The 20,759-nt window shown below is 38.7% G+C and overlaps 1 protein-coding gene across 4 annotated transcripts in view; it reads right to left on the bottom strand.

Annotated features, from left to right (window-relative positions):
- Positions 1-13,236: 13,236 nt before the first annotated feature.
- IGF1 (insulin like growth factor 1) overlaps positions 13,237-20,759 on the bottom strand; it is a 68,046-nt gene continuing 60,523 nt past the window's right edge. For 3 of the 4 annotated variants that reach the window (XM_008144748.3, XM_028150221.2, XM_008144749.3), the window contains one exon: positions 13,237-13,693. In XM_008144748.3, the coding sequence (XP_008142970.1) occupies positions 13,634-13,693 (60 nt within the window). In that variant the 3' untranslated portion in view covers positions 13,237-13,633. The remainder of the gene's footprint in view (positions 13,694-20,759) is intronic. The other variant, XM_054718546.1, reaches the window with a different exon arrangement.

Raw genomic sequence — 20,759 nt, forward strand, 5'->3', positions numbered from 1 at the left:
GTAAGTTCCTTTCAGGGGTAGGGGCTGAGAGAGGAAAATGGGTCAAAGTTGAAGTGGTAGAAGATATACAAGTGGAAATTTCCAGTAAGCCTTAAGATGACTAAGGGATTCAGAGAATGTAGGCTCTTTCCAAATCTTCTGTTCTTTCAGCCTATATAGAAAGTGTTTACTTTTTGTGTTTCCCTGTGGTTCTATTGATTACATTCTTACGTGTGGTTTGAAGCTCCTCTGGCTTCAAACCTGTTATTTGTTTGGAGTGTGTTTGGAGTTGAGTGCTAACGAGCCCAAGGTCATGGGTTTGAGCCCCAGAAGGGTGAGTTAGTTTCAGGGAGAAGAAGCTTGTGTTCTGTGGTTCACAGACTTCACTCTTAATCCTCTCTGCTTGTCTCTAAACAATCTTGTGTTGGTCCCAAGGGGGTCTGGTGAAAAAGTGTGAGTAGTTGTGTGCAATCCATTAGAACTATTGGAAGAAGTGAGTTTGTCTGGGTTGCTTCTTCAAGGAGCTCTGTCTACCTTCCTCTCGCAGCTCATAAGGCAGAGGTCACATTTTCAGAGACAGTATCCTGACCAAATGCAAATGGAACCATCATGTGCCTAGCCACTCACCATCTGTTTTCCCACATTCATTTGCTTTTCTGGTGAAAAGGAATATGGTGACACAGGAATGTGTAGTTCCCAATGCAACTGTCTGCTGGTAAGTGTTGAAATAGTATTAATTTGACTTTGAGAGTTGACTTACTAATATTGTACAAATAAACTTCCTAGAGCATGAATGTGCCCAAAAGATACTCTCAGCAAGCCTTTTGCTGAGATATTTTCCTTATCAGGCTGCTGTAACTTGCGGCATACTTTATTGGGAAATACAAGTCTAGACTCAGAATTCTTGCAAAATGGTCATACAAGGAAACAGAGTAGACTGTGTTGTGTTTAAAAGAATAACAGTGTCCATAGAACAGATCATGGACAAACCCATAGAAGGCATCTCCCACACAAGTACGAAGTTAGCAGCATTTTTTTGGGATAGCATCTGCAGTCTGTTTCTGAGAATACTGTATTTTCAAAAACCAATCTTAGAACTTTTCAAATTGCTTCTCCAGTTGACTATGCACCCTGGTCCTGCAGGAGGGACCCCAAAGAGGATTTGGAAGAATGCTATGTACATATAGAAAGATTCAAAATAAATCAGCTCAAGTAAGATTTGAAAATAGGTTCAGCCTAGCGGGTCTGGCTCAGTGGTTAAACATTGACGTAGGAAACCAGGAGGTTACAGTTTGATTCCTGATCAGGGCATATGCCTGGATTGTGGGCTCGCCAATCAATGATTCTTTCTCATCACTGATGTTTCTTCCTCTCTGTGTTCCTCTCTGAAATCAATAAAAATATATTTTAGAAAAAAATAAAATAGGTTTACTTTTGTCTAGGAACTTGGTACTTGACACATCAGGGATAATTTTACTATTTGACATTATGGAAAATTTAAAAGGCTGAGGACCATCAAATATTATTTAATAGATTGTTAAACATAACAGTGATGACTGGAAAGGATATGGTGTGGAACAAATATGACTAAAAGTAAAAGGCAGAATAACTAAAGTTATATGCTGGTAAGTTCAGTAAAACTGGTTGAAAAATACTGGTGGTGTAGGTTGTGCATAATGACAAACAAGTGACTTAGTAGTATTTGCATTGTTTCCTCAAATTGATAATATTGACAAGAGTAATTATTTTGGTATTATAGGGGAGACAGCCTGAAAGTATCATATATGTAGTTAAAAATTATTATATAGAAAATTTGTAGCTCTGCCTGCTGGACTGGGCTGGGGCGGGAAGGGGAGGAAAAAGGACCATAGTGACACAGTAAAAATTTGAAATGTTACATTTACCTTTGTGGTGCAAGGTTTTTTAGGTTCAAACAGTACTTTCTACCTTTTTTGCTAAATCAGGGTCAAGTTAGGGGAAAAGGTGGTTGCTTGGTCAGTGTCAGAAAAGTGGAGGCCGTGAATCAGAGTGTATATAGATCAGGGTGTGACAAAGCCAGGGGAGGAAATGCTACGGTGGGTGTATCTTAGATCCTTAGTTAATGCTCACTTTCCTAATAGTAACAATAAAAAATCATACAAGTGTCAGTAATCATACCGAACAAGAGGTGATGAGCAGACTGAAGCTGGACTGGATTTTCGTAGAAAAGGTAAAAATAATAGATTCAGCCAATGTGATCAATTTTCAGAAAGCTAGCTTACCACATCTAAGAAACTGCCCTTTATTCTGAGATACAGTCATGTTATGAAATGAATTCCCTTGCAATGACATAATGGTGATGATTGGTTTTTAAAAAAACATCCCCACTTTACCCAAATAAAGATTTTGCCACCTCATGTCAATTTCTTAAAATTTCTACTTTTTAGTTTTTGGAAATTTTACTACTTTTAGAAATGTAGAATTTAGGAACTATTGCATGATAATGTTTAATCTTCAAATACCAATATGAGGTGGACGATGTTATTAGTACCATTTTACAAAAGGGGACACTGAGCCTCACGGAGGTTGATTGATTTGTTCAGAGCATGCAGCCGGAAGTGTCAGAGCCACATCCGCTTGACTCCAGTACTCATGCTATTTTCCATTATGTCATTCCTGTGGCTATTAGTTAGGGTCCAGGCAGGGAGCAGAGACCTTTCTAGGTATTTTAAACAGGGTATTTAATGCAGGTGATGGAAAGGATGAGTAGACAAGAGAGGGGAGCCAACCCAGTGATGAACAACATAAGGAAGTCACTGCCATCCCTAGGACATAGAGAGATGCAGAGAGGAGGTGGTGTTCTGAGAAAAACCTTCAGGATGGATGGGGGGACAGGGTGCTGATGGGGGTGGGCAGGGATCATGGAGGGAGGAATTGCAGTTATTGCCAAAGATGCTGCTTGGGGCAGAGAGAGAACAGGATGGAAATACCCTAGCCACTTCCTTCCACCTGCCCTCATCTTCATTAGTGCCTTCTATTAGCCACACCTACCCAGGAGGCAGAGAACATAGGGGCTGGGGAATGCAGTCCCTTATGAAACAGAGCAATGAGTCCTTTATGAAACAGAGCAATGAGGGAAATGTTTGGAAATAGATATGAGAGCAAATAGATAAACAACTGGTCCATTCCAGCATAAATATGGATGAAATTATCTCACCATGCCTTTTACTATGGCAGTGGGGTCTAGAGTCAAAAAGAGACTTTTCAATATTAACAGTCTAAGATAATTTATTAGGCTGTGTGGTGGGATGGGAATATTTCCATTTCCAAATGATATTTATTTATTTATTTTTGTTAATTCTCACTGGAGGATATTTTTTCCCCCATTGATTTTAGAGAGAGTGGAAGGAAGAGGTGAAGGGGAGAAAGGAGAGAGAGAGAGAAACATCAATGTGAGAGACCCCCATTAATTGGTTGCCTCCCACACATGCCCCAACAGGGTGGGGAACCTGCAACCCAGGTATGTGCCCTTGACCGGACTAGAACCCTGAGACCCTTCAGAGTACGGGGCCATACTCTAACTACTGGGCAACACCGGCCAGGGCTCCAAATGACTTTTAAGGCAGAGCGTCAGAAGAGATACGGAGAGAAATTTGGTCTTTGGGTAACTCTGTCTTTGGGTACTTAGGTTCTATGCGGGTGGCTGAATTAGAAGCTCTAGGCCAAATAAGGGGACACCACCATCCTGGGTATCAATCCCATCACTGTTTTCTCCCTCTCTCTCTGGAGGAACAACCACTTTCTCTCTCTCTCATGTTTGAGAGATTTAGGGTTGGGAAGGGGAGCTCCATGTTTGCGAGGTGAAATGTTGGAGTCAGACAGAACACTCATATAGAGATGTCACCATGAATAGAGACTGTGACCGCCTTCCCTCCTCCCCCTTTCCATTTGGAGAGAGATCCGCCCCACTGTTCCTTCTGGAGGAGGTTGGAGGCTAAGCAGGAGCCTCTGAGTTGAAGAAACCAAGTAGCGTTAGGGAAGTATAGGACAGTTACTCAACCTCCTGCTTTCTTGGTAGTAACCATTAAAAAAGAGAAACCTCTCTTGCAGGCCCCATTTCCTACCTCCCTTGAAATCCAAGGTCGAATTTTACTGCTAATGTACTGCTGCAATTGTCTCCAAGCCAATTTACATCTGTTTTTGTTTTTAGCGATTGCTTTATTCTTCTCAAAAATCCTCTCGTCCCATCACAGGGTGAAGGAAAGAACATTTAGAAACCAGATGTTGTGTTAAACATAACCACTATTCTTTATTGGATCCCACAGAGGTTTATTCTCTATTCATAAACAAGGTGAGAAAAACACCAGCATTTAGCTCAACTTTACACCTTCAGGTAAGTGTAGAAGGGCAAAAAACTCTGCCATCTGCCTGCCATTATGACCCAGAGAGGATCATAGTTGGTATGTATGTATAGCCCAGTGGTTCAGGCCTATCAGACCCAAAGCTCTCTTTTTTATAACAATTATTTTACGATATACCCTTTAATGTCCCAAAGTGAAATTCATAGGTAATGTTTACCTATATAATTCAAACAAAAATCAAAATGATGCCTGTGTTGTAATATCAGGAAGAACTAAATAAAAAAAAAACTATAGTAAAATAACATGCATTAAAAGATAGATCTGCTCAGGCATAACTGTATTTGAGAGTGAAATGAAGTGGCCAGATGTTTCCACCTATGTGGCAAATCCTGGCTCTGACAGCTGCCAGCAGACTGACACAGGTGGAGAGTGGCATCCATGATGTTTTTTTAAGACAGTGGACAACACTTGGTAAAGTTCCAAATGAAATAAAGCACCACCCTCCCCTTGATTTAACATGGGCATTCCATTTTCGGAAAAATCCAGCTTACATTAAAATCATGCAAAAATACTTGGAGTTAATAAATAAATTGGAAATATATTTTAGGCTTAGATGATTATAAGTAGGTTTGTCATCTACATGAAATGTCTAGAATCCCAAGAATCCCAAGAATGCCCTCCTTAATCCCTGTGAGTGACAAACCCAAATGTCCCCGCACCTTTCCAAAATGCTACTTAGGACTAGCACTGTACCCATTGGGAACCCTGGAGTGGGATGCCTGAGGCCTTATTGAAGGGCAGGGATGTAGGCATGTGGGTGTCATGAACCTCACTCCGTGAGTCCACAGTTTTGTCTCTGGGAGCTCTGATTCAGCCACGTTCCTTGAGACCACACTGCCTTTGATAAGCTGTCAAGAAAACCATGGTTGGGTAGTTGTCAGAGCTTTTGGCAAGATTCTTTATGATTAGCTTCTAGTTTTCTGTGGAAATGGTTTATTTCTGGGCTGTATGTTGGCCTAAGGCATATCCTTTCTCACTGCGGTATCTGAGGTTGGTTTACCATTGAATGTCATATACTGTACACGGCGTGAGGGACTGTGACTGACATTGCAATGTGAACAGGGTGACGGATGGACAGTGGGTAAGATTGAAAACCCAGGTAGAAGCATGGATATTGAGCAGAAATGCTTACTTATCTTAATGATGTCATATTAAAAAATAGCTTATCACTCAAAGGTGCAATTGGCTATAAATCTGCCTGTAGTGTGTGAAACCAAATTGAACAAGAATGTATTAATTGGTATACATAACAGTCCTTATGTCTGTATTGGAGCATGAGTGGGTGATGACAGAGTAAAAATACAGGTTGTAAGGTCCTCAGACCTGGATTCCAGCCTGCCTCGCCTGTTTGTGACCTTCAGTAAGTTATGTCTTCAAGCCCCCATTTCCTTGTCTGTAAAATTATAGTGCCTGACTCACAGAACTTCTATAAGGACTAAAGAGATAATGTAGGTAAACCACATGGCATAGTGACTGACCCACAGTAAGTGCTTGGCAACAATTAACCATCGTTATTATTGAGGTATAGTGGCAGTTATAACTCATACAGGTCTTAGTGGAAAGAGATTATTTTAAAAAGAGGCCGTGTTTTCACCTAGATGACATTGAAGGAAGAAAGAATTCCTCTTAGGGACAGAATTGCTCTTTTGTTTAGGAAAAAACACCTTTCCACCATATTCATTAATAAAAGATGAGCAGGGCCCTGCTCCCACTCCTACCCCAGGCAAAGCTGTGCCGGGGATAGGTTACTCTGCATAAGAAGGTGATACAATCTTGTAAGTTCTTTCTAATAGAGAGGATGAAGGGCTGTATGGGAAGGAATTCCTGGGAAGAGAGGAAGAGGTCTTACTAAGATGACAGGAGGCAAATGAGCAGCCAGAAATTCCTTAATGGAATTTTTTTAAAAAAAACTATTTTTGTGAACTTTACTGAAAATTTGTGGGGACTAAAGGAGGAATTATATTACATGGTATATAGAACCTTGTAGAAGTTTCTGAAATTTCTCTTAGTAGCAATGCAGTTGGAAGCTCGTGGCCACGGGACGCAAGATGCTGAGCACAGAGAGGATGAGGAGGTGAGGAGGCACTGAGAATGTCAGTCCAAGGGAGAGCCCTGGAAACTTTGATGGAATGAAGTTGGGAAGTGACAGTGAGCAACACAAAGGAAAATAAGAAAGGAAACTTCAATATTATTGTTAATTCCCTAAAATCAAGCTTAAAGCTCCTGAGTCTTTATTTTATATTTAGCTAACTTTCCAAACAGCTCACAGAGGGTTTAAGAAAAGGAAAAGGAACCCAGTAGGTGTGGCTCAGTGGTTGAGAATGGTGGGCTCAACCCCAGTGGGGGGCTTGCAGGAGGCAGCTGATAGATGATTCTCTCTCATTATTGATGTTTCTGTCTCCCTCTTCCTTCCTCTCTGAAATCAATAAAAATATTTTTTTAAAAAAGGAAATGAGATGTGTTTAAACAATAGAGAAATGGCAAATCTTTCCACATTGTCTTCCACAAATGCTGCCATGAGTTTGGTATTCACAGTACCTATTCAGTAAAGAATTAGATTTATTAAAACAAAAATTCAATGCTGAGATATCACATTCCTATAAAATCTCTTGATATGGGAGCGTATTAAATGCTACTTGTATATTACATGTACCATATATGATAGGAAATCTTTTCCCAAATGCTTTATGTCATTGATTTTAACTCACTGTTGGGTTATGTGAATAAGATCAGTTACTTAAACCTGCTTTATTATCCATGAGGATATTTTACAATGCATGCATCTCACATAGTTTGTACAAGTTTTTGGAAACATATTTGTTTTTAAATATAATCTGTAAATTCTATGAGATTTTGTGGTATATAATGAGTTTGATTTTCCTGGGTAAGTTTTCATGTTTATTTGTTGCAATGAACTTGATTAATAAAAATGCTAGGTAACAATAGAATTCTTCAGGAATGACACGTTACACCAACATTGTCCAAAGAGAACAAATTAATCAAACAGGATCAATTTTAATGTGATTACTAAAGAAAGATATATCACTTTATTATGACGCTCTAGCCGTACATTTTCAAAATATGCTTATTAAACAGTAAATGTAAGATAATGATTTAGTTAGTTACATTTTTAGAAGTCATTAGGATTGATATTCCTCTGCCATAAATGAATAATAATTTCAAATACAATCAGAGTTCACTTAATAAAAAATATGCTTGTGCACAAAGACAGGTGAAATGAATAACCAAGTCATTGAACCCCATTTTCTGCTTTCAAAGTAGCCGGAAAAATTAATTCAGTGTTTGTAAGTTTATTTATCACACTTGGCCTGTAAGTGTGATAAAAACATATGAAGCAAAACACATGATGTAATCCCATTTCTCAGAGTTTATTAAACCTCTTAGCAAAAAGAGATCCGACATGGTATTTGGGGCCCTTATGTAAACTGAATCTGAGCTGCATGATGTTTGAAAGTTTTTGAAAGTTTTGAATAGACATATTAATGATACACAGACACAGATGAGAGATGTGAGGAGATGCTTGAGGTTTCAGAGTCCCTCCTGCAGTGTGTATAGCAGCAGGTACAAGATAAATATCCAAAAGAAATCAGAGTAAGGGATTATTGGAAGTGGCGTGGCCATCAGTGAGTGAGGGTGAGTGAGTAGGGCCAGTAGGGGGCTTGGAAGGGATTTTAGAGTTCTTTTTTCAGTTTTCCTACTTTTACATCAGTGTATTTTGGGCAAAAGAAAATGAGTAATATTTATTTTTCAGATACTGTTGGCCTGGGAAATTAAAAAAAAGAGGGCAGATTCTAAGGATTGTGAAAGATCATTTTGAAGGTGATTCTGTGGGTAAAGTAGGAGGAACTCTGTGTCCTCCATGTTAACTCATATTTCAACTGGGAAGTGATATTTGGGCTTTTGTGTTCTCGTTTTTTAAATTTAAAAGATGTTCTTTTTTCTCCCCCTCAAAAGACCTTATAAATGACAGATGAAGAATGGGGAAAAAAGAGGGACCATGTTGAAAGTCAAGGTGTAATCAGAAGTTAAGAGGCAAGATGTAAAACTTATGTTTTTAAAGAGGTCCCTTTAATTCTAGGCCCTCTCTATATTTTTGAGACAGATACTAAACGAATAAGGACTGGGAGGAATAAAGACAGTTTCCAAAATTCCCTGGGCCTCTGTCTTATCTAGGAAGAGGTTTCTTAAAGCAAAGCCTTGTTCCAGATAGGACTTAGTTCTTTAAATTGATATCTTTATCTTGTACCATACGCACTCAAAGCTTCAGACAGTCTTCTCATCTCCTTTTTTTTTTTTTTTAAATAGAAATCATACAAAAAAAAAAGATATCTATGCGTCAGTTTCTAATACCTAACAGGAAAGTCTTTTAGAATATTAAAATATTGATAAGCAAATATGTATTATAGGATTAAACACTAGCATTGAAAACAAACAAACCAACAACAAAGAACCAACAAAATGTTCTTCTTGTTTTTGCCTCCTCAGTTTCTGGACTTTCTGATGATTGCGGGAGAGGGGCATAAAGAATCACAATTCTTCTATTTAAAACATTTAAAATTTTAAAATAAATGATGCCACAATGATGCATAAGTTAGATTTATCTTTTGAAAACATTGCTGGGAAAACCCAGGTGATTTGAGTGGGAATGCTCTTTCCAATGAAGAGAGCTAACAGGATCTGTCTCAAATATTAGTACAATCTTTTAAGTTTAAAAATAGCAAAAACATTTTAGATAGTCTGATTAGAGTTTTGACAAGTCAAATGTACATTTCTATCTAGCCAATAGTTTTAAAGTCTATGTGGGTTTAACTTATCTACCTTATTCCAATATAAAAGAAGAAAGAACCAAGTCATTTTGAACATTAAGATATTCATAAAGACTATATAAAGTTAAAAAAAAGTCTTCACAGATTGTTAGCCATCTCTTTCAATGATTTCTCTTAAATTCTCCCCTTTCGTTATCAATAGATAACCCCCCAGCTCATAAAGAAATACTTTCCAACACTTCCCAATGAGATTAGTGATTGCTTTCCATGGGAGCTATTGCTCTCTGAGATGTTTTAGATGAAGGGAGAATATTTTCTATAAACCAGCCAAATGCTAAAAATTTACTCAAGGGAAATGGGGCAGACGCTATTTTTAGAAGGTGAATTTATGCATTTTTTTCTCTGTATTTTTCTCAACTTGCTGAATATCTGTTTTAGAGCAGAGAGCACCCCCCCCCAAAAAAAAAAATCAATAAGTAACTTAACCATCTTTTTAGTTCTGCCATTTTCCTATGAAGTTTTTTTTTTTTTTTTTGCCCCACTTATATTCCATGCTCTTGATCCAGGTGTTCAGAATGGGTAACATAGTGCTAGTTTCACTGAGAGCCAACAAAATAATGGAACCTTGTGATTCTAAAAATTTTCCATCTTCTGCCCCACACCACCACACTCCCAATTTGGTGAACAGTCTGCTACTTGTGAGCCATAAGAAGTTGAAAAGTGGTGGTGACTCGACCTAGTGCTGCCTTATGAAGCCGCCTAGCTATAGAATTGTCGTTTTTACACTTTAAAAAAATATGTCCATGCTTCCTTTTTTTCTTTTTTTTCCTTTTTTTTTTTTTTTTTTTAGTCAAGTACTTTCTTAAAGAAACAATAGCACCATGTTGGCATAGCTGGCCAAACAATAAATGGGAAAGCAAAATTGTGCTACATCCTCCAATTTAATCCCACTAGTGCATGAGCTAGTAATGGAAATCCTGGAGCCACAGTGCATGAGATGGTTCCATCTACACGAACATTGACAGTCCCAGGAGGGGAAGGATTCTCAAGGTGGCCAGGCTTTTTTTATTTTTTTATTTTTCCAGGAAGTTTTTTCTTTTTTTTTTAAGTATTCCATTGGACTCTCGGGGGAGAGGTGTTGGGAGAGGTTTTTTTTTTTTTTAGGTCTAGAAGAGTGGATTCTGATGGAAAAATTCACTAGCTTTTTTCAGGGGAGCCTCCTCATCTTAAAATGTTCAACAGTGCTGTTATACTATGTGGGGAAGCTGGAGTAGAAATTTGACTTAGGTATTCTGTATTGTCATTTAAATCGGAAATAAGCTATATACATTGAAAGCTAATTCCTACCAGTATGTATGGCTCTTTCATAAACATCCTGAAATTTCCTCATTTTAAAATTTAAAGCAAAGCTTATGAAGTTTTGAGTTGTGAAATGTTAGGTGCTCCCTCTCTGTCAATCCTGGGACATTCTGCTGTAGTGTATGGGGACCAACTGACTTTTGCAGTTTACATCAAATTGTCTTCTAGTTTTAATTCATTTGCAAATAAGATACTGGGTTAGTATAACAACTAGTTACTTTTTAATTCGTTGATTTATGATGTAGTTGGAGAGGACCATGTGTTGGAAAAAGTTAAGAAAGATGATGTCTTTTTGTCTATTTAAGCTTTCCTCACTGGGGCATCTGGGCTGTGAATAGAATTGCTAAGTGAATCAAGTAAGTCATAGACACTCTTAGAATTACCCTATCCAGCTAGGTCGGCAGAAGAATACATATAAAATGTTTCTGGGAGTCAGTGATTTTAAAAGGTGCATTCTAGGAACAAGAAATAAAATTAGAAGTGCCATTTTGGGAAGAGGAGTCCAGCACGTCACTCCACAGAACCCATCTGTGTGGAAACAGATGAAGGACAAAAATGACTTGTAGTTCCTTTGACATCTGTCCATAGTGATTAGAATACCACTCAGTACACCAGAGATGCTCCACTCAAATAGCACTGAGCACTGAAAATTAAAATGCTTGTTGGCTGAGCAGGGGCATCCACTAAATAGGCCTTCTTTCTGCATATTTTCTGAGATCCAGGAAGTCTTCTTTAATTGATTTTTTTTTTTTTATTTCTGGCCTCTGAATCTTGAGGTGAACCAGTGGGATGAAAACTACACATATAATTTTTGTTTTCCATATATACTTTCCAAGAATAAAAAGGATACAATGTGCATGAAATAATAAACCTGGTTGCTTCTCACCAGAAAGGTCTAAGGCTGATAAAAGATCCAAATGGTGGATGATTCATTGTTCTAATAAGAAAATTTCGGTATGTAGACTGGAAACATTTTTTAGGTCACCATGGGCCTGTCCTCAACATTGGATTTTCTTGATACCAATTTTTAGTTGAATGGATAACACACATTCATAGGGGCCATTCTTCTAAGCAGACATGAGGGAAAATTTCTAGTTCTGAAGAAAACTTTTGCCTATAAATTAGCAACTCTAGTCAAATGTATTTTAACAACAGCAACAACAAAATAATAATATATATGGCCAATGATAAAAGCAAAATTGATTAAAGAAAGTAACTGTGACTTTTTATAAGATATTATTTCAATAGTTAAAATCTTGGGCCATTTTTTTTAGATTGCCTAAAGATGGAATAACTGTTCAAAATGAATGGAGTATCATATTAAAAGAAGTATTACTATATTTCTAGAAACTGCCTGGAACAGTCAGCGAGTGCTAACAAATCGAGTAATCACCCTTTTGCTGGTAGAAATCTTTTTGTTTTTCTCTTTATTTTCTTTTTATTTCTCTCTTTTCACTTTGTATTTATGGACACAGGTGCAGAATTTAAAATCAAGTTGTTAATCAAATGTTTCTAACTTATTTTGAAAAGTGTTTTAAAAGAGATCAAGCTGCTTGCTAGGTTTTAACAACTAGCTGGTTGGACACTTAATTGGATAGCCTCTTTGACAAAAATTGTCATGTCAGGAGCATAATCAGTTTTCTAGCTATGCTCTGAATGAGCTGTTTATAGAATTCCTTGCATCCCAGTAACTCAAGGGCTCTGACCTTGCACCCTCGTAGCAATTTAGGATAAAAATCTGGAGCTTTATCTTTTTAATCCTCATACCACCCCTGTGAGGTAGGTAGATGGCATATTGCCCCATTTTGCAGATGAGGAAACTGAGGCACAGAGAGGTGAAGTGACTTGCCCAAGGTCACAAAGTGGTGAGTCCGTGGCCGAGTTGGCAGATGTTTGTTTAATCAGTGAGAAGAAACCAGGATTATTAAATTCCTAGCCTTCTGCTTTTTCCACTCCTCTCTGGACTTGCCAAACAAATTTGCATCAGTGGACTTTGTGTCTTCAATTTCTCTTGGAAGGCATAATCGGGGGTACTGGATTTCTAGGACCCTTCCCCTCTGTGTCTTCTCTGGCTCCAGGGATCCTTTTTGTTTGTTTGTTTTGCTTTCACCTTTTACCATTTTGGCCAGACTCTTTCATATCACAAACTACAAAATAGCACCATTGTACTAAAAAAAAGAGAGTTTTACATACTGTTTGATATATCCTGTAATGTTGATATGTAAAATTTACATAGTGCTCTATATGGAAAAAATCAAAGAGAAGTTACTAATTAGGTCACACACTAACTCATCATTTGAAGGAACTGTTGAGAGTTTGAGACTTTCTAGACTTAACACATACACCTAAGAACGTTTGGCCTCAAAGTTGCAACTGTTTGCATTTTCTTTTTAGCAAGATGTGGAAAAATAAAGCTTTGTGTCTACAGCAAATGCATCCAACTTATATTTGGTACCAATGCCACAGATAGAATCTTGTGGGTTAAATATTGGTGTGCTACTTGACTGCTTGCTGCTGCTAGGGAGGAGGCTAAATTTGGCAAATATAACGGTGATGAAGGAGGGTGGGCAGAGATAGATAAGCAAGGTAATTAAACACTATAAAATAAAAAACAAAACAAAAACAGCCTGTGTTGCATAGAAAGAAGTGCAAATAAAAAAAAAAATAAACTACTTAGACAAGACTGCTGAATGAATGGCTCCAGCAGCCAAGATTCAGAGACAAATTTAGTGCAACTGGATCTAGACAACACCCATGCATTTGTGGCTCTTGAGAGGCAGGGACTAAGATATATGTAGATAGATAGATAGATAGATAGATAGATAGATAGATAGATATGTTTTTTCTCTGTAGAACATTAGTAATAAAGGATCAACAGCAATCTACCAACTTCAGGACCTTTTTTTGCAAGGTGCAAAGCTTTTAACAATCACTCCTAAAGACAATGTTTGAAATGTTTACTTGTGTATTTCACTGGGGGAATGCCCATCTTTTGAAATGTTATCAAACTTATATTTTGGTGGGTCTTCTGGTGTTTAACCGGTAATTCATGCAGAGCAAAGGATCCTGCCGATGGCATCTCATTCTTCACTCCTCAGGAAGGTCTTCCTACATTCTGTAGTTCTTATTTCCCGCATTCCCTCTACTTGCGTTCTTCAAATGTACTTCCTAAAAGCAAAGGAGGAAAAAGCAACATTAACTTGGTGAAGTTTTATATATCCTACCCATCTACTTCTAACACTGGGTCTCAATCATTTATAGCTTAAGACTCACCAGTCAGTCTAAGAGAGAGCTTGGGCCAGATTTTTCTGAGAAAGACATATTTAAGCAAATAGGCTTTAGTTTTTAGTGTAGCTAAACCTCATTCAAGCTACTTCTATGTGCCCATTTTGGCATGTGGACCACAGATTGCTTTATAACCACACAAAATTGTGTTTCTATCCATCTGCTGCTATCACACATTCATGATTGAAAGGAGGTCCTGAAAGTTCCGTCTCCTCGCCTGTAGCATCTTTTTTTCAGTGAGAAAAAAAAATCATATTTGGGAGTTATTTTGTATTGTTTTATTGCATTTTTGTTCTGTTTTAATTTCTGTGAAAAGATATTTCTTTTTCATTTTTTTTCTCTTTGAAGAAAGAGATTTAGAATGAGAAGAGTGGGGAAATTTGCAATTGTTTTAGACTCTGTAAAATCACAGACATACTGAACTTGGCTCAAATCCTAGCTCTTCCATTTTCTAGCCCTGTGAGCTTCTTGGAGTGAAAATTTCTTGTGTCTCAATTTTATCCATAAACTGGCATAATAGTTTTTACCTTGTAGGATTAAGGATTAAAGAATTAGTACATAAAAGCACTTATAATAGGTCTGTCGCATGGCAAGCACTATATAAGTATTATTGTTATTTTGTCTTACTCTTATTATCATTATTTCATCTTTAGTAGGATGTAGCCATTCCTAGACTAAAATTCCAGGGTTCCTGGCTTTGGTGCTACCATTCACTCATCAACAAGCAATGCTTTCCTCTATGTTTTGCTTAGAGCAGAAGCCCTCTGGTAGCAGGGACTTGTCAGTTCACTGTTACAGCCCCATGTTTAGAACAGTACCCAGGATTTTGCAGGTGCTCACTACATAGCTGAAGGATGAATTAAATGAATGAGTAAATGAGTATAATGGGCTCTCTGATAATGTGCAGGATCAGGTTATTATACTTTTCCTATAGTTATTATTTTATCCTTGAATATATTTAAATAGCGAAGTTTAGTTAGACAAATAAGATGTTAAATGAAATCTAGGTGGAAGTGGCCTTTGCATGCATAAACATAAGATGCTTCTTATCCTGGTTTCATCTCTAGTGAGGAAGCCATTATAGGAGAATGTAATGGATAATTATTGGTATAGAATAGGGTTTAAAGATCTACAGAGACCTTTTTTTTTTTTAGAACATGTTTCCATCAGGACCAAAAACAAGAGTTCTTTCTTTCCATGGTGGCTGGAATCTCCAAATCTGTCCTTCTGGCTAAGGTAATGACTGCTCACCCAATCATTGTCAGGAGCTTAGAGATCACTGTAAGGGACATTTGTGTTCACCCAGACCTGATACCTGGAGAGGATGAGACACTGGGGCAGAATCAACTACCAATCCCTGAGCTAAGGCCCTTAGGGATTTGGTAATTGTTCTTAAACATGCTTTTCAGCTCTACCTGACATTGGAGTTAGCACCAAATCTTTCATAAAAGCCAGTTAGCACTTTGTAAGTTGATGGTCAATATCCCATAGGGACTGAATAGAAGGAGGATGGCATCATTGTATAAAAAATGTTTGTTAAAATATCTAGTTCAGGGGCCACTGGAAAAAAAAAAAGCTTGTGGAACAAAATTGGGCATTTGTATAGGGCAGTGTGAAATGCCATCTGTTTAAAATCCTGGCACTTTCTCCCAAATATCATTGACCTTTTATCCAGTCCACTTAACATGTATTTCTTGCTGAATAAAAGCACCTACTGTTGAACTACCAGTAAATTTGTATTTCTGATCTTACATCTCATTTTGCCTTCTTAAAGGAGTTCTTCAGAAAAGTGGCAGAAAGACATATGGGGCCACAGTGTAGGATCACTGTCATCCTAAACTCCTCGTTGCATTTTTGTTCAATTCTCAGCTGATTAGCTATGTGGCTATCTCAACTCCAAATAGCTATTATTAAGACTACCACTTCTCTATCAAACTACTGACCAAATTAACTGAGAGGTCTAAAAATATGCTGATTTGAGTTTTACCTTTTTTTCTACCAACTTAGACAAAAATATTTTACGACTGTGGGAAACACCCAAACTAGGAGAATACTCAAGAATGAAATAATAACAAATTAATAGAAAGCCACATGCGGTGTTTAATCTTTAATCTTCCTCTCGAGCCAAATTAAATCCCAGATTTGCAGAAGGAGAAATTCAGGTATCTTCTATGTGTCACAAATTCGTGAGGGCTGTAGCAAAAACAACTGAGGTTAGATTGGCCAACCACATAGATGTTGTCCTTTTCCCGACAGGGAGATTCTTTTCCTTTTGTCTCAGAGCTGAGGTGTAAAGTCTGTACAGAGGGATCCTTCCTATTTCTTCTGGGTCTGTGTCAGCATCACAGCAAAGCCACAGGCAGAAACTCACTTGAGAGAAGCCTACCCGGCCACAAGGAGCATGGTTCCCATGCACACACATGCTCGGTGGAGGCCATTCAAAACCAGCTGGGATGTCGTCTGGTTTGCATTTGGCTCTCTTCCCAGGCTCTCACATGGGACCTCTTTGTTGTAGACAATGACAGGGACAAAACAAAAGCACTCAGGGACTTGGTCTCAGTTGCATCTGTTGCTTTGTTCATTGTCTTAATTCAATTACGCTGGCCACCCTTGACAATGGGCAGCAAGTGGAGGCCTGTCCGAGGCAGCCTTTGAAACTGGCACCCACCTTCAGTGCACTTCTCGAAGGGTTATGAAACTGTCCCACATTCAGCCAAGCAAAAACTTTTCACTTCAACAGCTTGTCCAAGACAAACAAACCAGCCGAAGCTGTTTCTAGTATGCAACTAGACAGATTTTTGAAAGGAAAACAGTAGTAAGTAAATACTGTTTCCTATTGACACTAGGGAAGGTAGGCTTATTTTTTTAAAAAATGTTGGTTCTCTAGCTCACAAGGGTTGGTTGAGGAAGTTTATTTATCTGAAGAAAAGGTTGACCTGCTCATTGGGGAATCCGTTTGAGAAGGGCTTAATTTGCGGTATACATTATTACACTTTGTGGATCATACACAGATATTTATGAACCTGGAAAATGCTTTGAAGGGCTCATTCATATTCTCCCATTATTTCTCCGCTCCAATCCTAGCTTCTAGCACTTCAAAGGAAAGCTATGCATAAAATTTTTGATTAAGAAGGTCACTGAGAGCTAATAACAATGGCAATAATAATAATCTTCATTAACATTTACAGTTTATACAATAATCTCACAATACCTCCTGAGACCATTTCATTTACAACAGTCTCATATAGAATTTGAGGCTCACAAAGATTTAATAAATTGCTTGAGGTTACATAGGAACAAACGGATAGACCCAGGACTAATAATAAAACAGTTTATTCATTTAACAAAAGAATAACAATTCTATCACTTGAATCCATATAACGTTCTGGACACTGTATTACATATGTTAATTGAATATGTTTTATTTATTTCTGCTAGTTCTTTTGGAAGTGGGTACTAGTGTCTTGCCCATTTTACCTTTAAGGAGTTCGAAGCTTCTAAAAGTGATTTCTTGCAGTAAAGATGTGCCTGTTGCTGGCATTTGTACCAGTTCCTTCTGATTCTGGAGCTCACCAGTTAGCTGCTCTGCCATACTGCCTCCCCAGAGGTCAAATACTATCTGATGTCTCAAGGCCCAAATCTCTCTCAGATAACTATAATTGATCAAGTCATAAGCTACCCAGGATCCCAGATGGTGTAGATGCTGGTTTAGGGGGTGGGTGCCCTTCCAACTACAAGTGTGAGCTGAGCCCCATTTGTATGGTTGTTGATAGAGGATAGTAGCACAGTATTCTGTGAGCAAAAGCTAACCCCATGGGCATTATAAACCCTTTTTTTCTCCCTGCCTATCTTTATGAGACTTTTGCCTGAGAGAGAGAATCTAAATGAAGGATAATTAATAGGCTCTTTTAAAGTTCAGGGAGGAAGCAGTGATATTTTCAATAGACCGTGTTTCCACCTCTACCCTTTCCAAACAAATTGAGCATTGTGTGACGTAAAGTCCAAGAAAAGCCTCGCACCCTGTAAAAGTGCTGGGAAAATTCTGTCCAGCATGGAATATTTGTCTGTTACATAGCATAAGGTCCTAACTCAGCATTGACCTTCTCCTAAGAAGGGAAAAAATAGAAAAAAACAATAACAACAATAACAAAATCAGGAGTGGATGATTGAAAAGATGACCCAGGCATCAGCTCTTCACCTGTTAAGATGGATGAGCTTGAGCTAGTTTGCTAGCTTGACCTGGAGACACGTGAAATTGTGGAGGGCAAGTTAGATGTCTCAGTATCAAGTCTGATATCTCTTTACTTCGGGAAATCACAAGTTCAAATTCAGGAGAGTTAGGTCAGCCTTTCCTCCCTGGGAGCCAAGCAAAACCAGTGTCATGTGATTTACTCAGCACTTTGGAATGTGACTTTTACAACCAGAGGTCAACGTGCACATTTTGAGAGACTCAGGTTCCTGATGTAGTGGCTGCCTCTTTAATAAAAATTGAGAAGTATGAAGACTGGATGCAGTGTTGGTCAGCCCAGCCTCTTGTTTTTTTTTCCTGGAAACCACTGCATCGTATCTCCTATGTGGTTATGGTAACAATGGCCATTTTTTTCTAATATGATCCTCTTCTCCAGTCATAGTGGATTGGCCCCCAGGGCAAGCCCCTTCCTCAACCCCCATGACTGAGTGCGGTAGCTATATCAAGGCAGATCCATTCCTTTATTGGCCAGCTTTGGCTCAAGGATTTTCCTTAGACTATACAGCCATCTAGGATGCTTCCACCTAACCTACTCCCTCTCTCTCCTTCACTTGGGATCAGACTTGCATTACCTCCTTCTGATGGCTTGCTTAGGTTTCCCCGAGTCTCTCCTATGTCCTTTCACACAAACATTTCCCCTACTAACACCCTTGCTCATTTAAACCAGTCTCATCTCTGTTTCTTAGAGGACATAGGCTTATACACGTGGCTTGGATCCCAGGTCCCACACAGGGGTTGTGTGACCATTGATTGACAATCACTGTTTTCTCTTTCTCAGTTTTCTCTTCTGTAAAATGAAAGTGCACAGTAGGAGTAACCACCTCCTAATGTTGTTATGATGGCATGTGATATACCTCACACATTTACCTGGCATAGAGAGATATCTATAGTTGTATGCAAGAGAGCCTATCATTTGAAGGCCCTTGGTTTAGATCCATTCTGTGAACTTGTTAGGAACATCAGTCTGCTCTGGCTTCTGTGCTGTTAAGAGTCCACTCTGGGTCTACCTTTGTTAGGTCATTGATTTACTGCAGAGTAAATTATGTTTGTGTTTACTACTTCCCCACTAAAAAGTAAGCGCCTCAAGGGCTGTCGCATGAGTCCTTCACCTCTGTATCTACCCCTGCATGGCGCTTTGAGCAAAGTGACAAACCAGGAAATGCTTGTTAAATTGACTTAACAACTGGTGGAAGAGACTTCATTCAAGTCAACAGCAAGGCTGCCTACTTCCTGCTGTGCTCTGTACAAGGATAAAGAGCACACAGTCCCCTCCTGTGCTAAGGGAAATACCAACAAAGAGATGCAGGAGAGAGAGCGCAGTGCATGGTGAACACACTGGACTCCATCTTGACTTTGGATTCTGGTCTGGCCACTTGTTAGAGCAAGACCTTGGCAAGACATTTAACCTTACTCAGCCCAAGTTTTCTAATCTGTACAATGGGGATAATTATAGCATTTACCCTACAGGCATTAATGGTGAAACTTAAATAGGGTGGTTTTCTATAGCCCTTAGCACAGGGCATATGCCTAATAAATACCAGCTATTGTTATGGGTATTGCCTTCTTTTTTCTCTTTTTTGGTAGTTTCAGTTGTTAAAGTACATCCCTTGCTAGGGTGCTGCCCTTTCTCTGGCTGGAGAAACAGTAGCTACCTACTGGTTGTGTAGCACCCCCTTGAGTGCTGGGATATCAGGTGCATAGCTATTTTTTTCTAGGAACTGGTACATCCCTAGGAATCCCCAGAAAGTAGGGAACTCATATTTGTCCCATAATTATTCCACAATATCCCAACCTAACCACTGTCTGACTCTTCAAAGGATACTGGCTAACTCTATTTCAAATAGTCCTGCCTATAATGTAAGAAATCACTAACAAAATGGTTTAAAAGCCTGGAAAAAATGAAAAGAAATGCAATGGGCATTTTCCCTCACTGGCCAGAGGTATTTCTGTTGCCTTTAATAGTCTTGAAGGATGTTGTAAAATACGTTGGGGTCCAGGGCTGCTAGGCTGTTGATTTTTATGGGCAGCTTGTTTAGTTAGCTGTTTGTGTTTGTGTTACATTTTTAAATTTTTAAAAAAGTTGAAGCACACTATCTTTCCCAGAGGGAGTTGACTTTGGAATTGCGGAAAGGTTCAAATGTCTTATTTTTAAAAAAGAAGCACCACATTCTAATAACTTTACTGATACGTGCTAAGGATTCAGCACATTTTTACCTAAAAACAATTTGATTACTTTTTTTCTAATAAGCCTCCGAAATGCCATTATTTCATCTGACGAACAATTTATACTAGAATATTTAAATTAGCGTATACAGCAACTTCTATTACAACGTGCTGGGGAGAGGGGAAGCCCAGAGTTTGTTACCTTTGCTGTCATTTCAATGCAATCAATAGCGATGAGCTCACAGGATTAGCAGGAAAGGGTGTTGCCCTCTTCCACTCATGCTGGGTGTGTGTGTGCCAAATCTGAGCAGCACATTCATAACTGTGTTTTACAGACTGACATCTGTCAGAGGGGAGGGTGGTTGTGGAGCTGGGTGGAAAAGGTGAAGGGATTAAGCCCAAAACAAATGAAACTCATAGACACAGACAACAGCATGGTGATTACCAGAGGGCAAAGGGAGTCGGGGGTGGTAGAATAGGGTTTAGAAGGGATAAATAGCGATGGAAAGAGATTTGACTTGAGGTGGTGAACATACA

This window comes from Eptesicus fuscus, chromosome 7, assembly GCF_027574615.1.
Source record: "Eptesicus fuscus isolate TK198812 chromosome 7, DD_ASM_mEF_20220401, whole genome shotgun sequence".
In the NCBI taxonomy this organism is placed as follows: Eukaryota; Metazoa; Chordata; class Mammalia; order Chiroptera; family Vespertilionidae; genus Eptesicus; species Eptesicus fuscus.